We start from the raw sequence: 1,469 nt of genomic DNA on the forward strand, positions 1-1,469 counted from the left end.
GTCCCGCTGCCGGGTCGGCCGCTGGGGCAGCGTTTTTAATAGGGGCCCCGTAACCTCGGGCAGCGGAGGGTGTCGTGCTTGGGGACGGCGCGTTGGTGCCTGGGACGGTGCCCCAGGGCCAGGACGAGGGCCACCGCCGCCTGCGCTCCCGGGGCTGTTCCCAAGCGGCAGCTGGTTAGCATGGCCGGAGGGATGGGAATGCCGGGGAGGACTTTGCCAGGTATTAACTCCTAACCGACGGCATCCACTCACCCTCGTAGAGCCTCAGCTGGTGGTGGGATTCAGCAGCACGACGATGAGGGCCAGGGGGTTCCCCCAGCCCCCGACCCTCAAGGACGTGCCCTCGGTAGGTCCCACGTCATGTCAGCCCTGTGCAGGTTCCCCAGGCGCCTCAGACGGTGCCGGTGCCCGGCTGTACAGCAGAGGCCGTCCCCCGGTGCTGCTGCCCAGCCCTGGTCTAAAAATCTCCAGTGTAATATATCCCTCCTTGTCCCCGCTCCAGCGAGAAACCTTAGAGCCAAGTTCACCTTGGCTCGGAGGCTGGCGCGGCGCTGGGCGGTATCTGTTGGGTGCGCAGTAAAAAAATACCTGTGAAGCGTCCAGCCCAGCTTGGGGGATGAGGATGAATGAGCCCTTGGGGAATAGGGAAGGGCCGCGTGCAGGGTGTCTTCACGTTAAAGGTGAGTCATCTTGGACGGCGAGCTGAGAAGGAACGGTTTTGGCAGGTGCTTGTTGAGTGGGAAACGAAAGGGCTGGTGAAGCGTCATGTAGCTGTGCACGTGCCTCGTGGAAAATGCGCAGAGGCCCTTCTGCTGCGGCTCCTGTTAGTCCAGGAGATGTTCAGAGAATACAAAACCTTTGCAACTTGCCTGTCTTGCTCAGGGCTTGCTACGACGTTGATGGATGCCACGACGGATAAGGACCCGCTAGTCCAGGAGCAGATCTACAATGCTTTGTGCTACCTGGGGGAATCCGAGCCGGAGGAGATCCTCAACTCCTGCGACGAGTACCTCCGGCAGCACGACAAGGTAGGGGTCTGCTCTGCTCGGTCCTGGGAATGTCAGCAGGGTGAGAAATATTTCCTGGCGGCCTGTGGATATTGGCTCTGTCAGCAAGCGAGGGAGATACCTGGGAGGGTCTGGGCTAAAAGAGTGGTGGACCAGCTGGCTGAGAAGTCTGGTCCAAGGCGCTGGAGTCGCACAGGTGAAGAAATGGCGATAACACGCTGTCGTGGATGAGAAACGGAGTAAAGCTGGTTGGTGGTTCAAGTCGTTGCCTTTCCCCGTGCAGGCTGCACGGTGGAAACGCTAGCCCGTCCCTTGCCGGGCAGCTCTGGGACATGCAGGTTTCGCTCGCCCCCCGGGGCAGCCGCCGCGCCTGTCCTCTTGGACCAGCGAAGGTGGTTATCTTCCTGGCGTCTAATGAAATGACCAAGTCAAAGGTCAAAGGTGAAAGCTGCGGCTCCTCTT

The 1,469-nt window shown here is 60.5% G+C and overlaps 1 protein-coding gene across 3 annotated transcripts in view; it reads left to right on the plus strand.

Moving 5' to 3' along the window:
- The window catches only part of MROH1 (maestro heat like repeat family member 1), a 57,835-nt gene that overhangs the window by 2,054 nt on the left and 54,312 nt on the right, over positions 1–1,469 (plus strand). For all 3 annotated transcript variants that reach the window (XM_009272277.1, XM_009272284.1, XM_019470218.1), the window contains exon 2: positions 883–1,028. In XM_009272277.1, the coding sequence (XP_009270552.1) occupies positions 883–1,028 (146 nt within the window). The remainder of the gene's footprint in view (positions 1–882; positions 1,029–1,469) is intronic.

Source organism: Aptenodytes forsteri, unplaced genomic scaffold (genome assembly GCF_000699145.1).
Source record: "Aptenodytes forsteri isolate BGI_AS27 unplaced genomic scaffold, ASM69914v1 Scaffold651, whole genome shotgun sequence".
NCBI lineage: Eukaryota > Metazoa > Chordata > Aves > Sphenisciformes > Spheniscidae > Aptenodytes > Aptenodytes forsteri.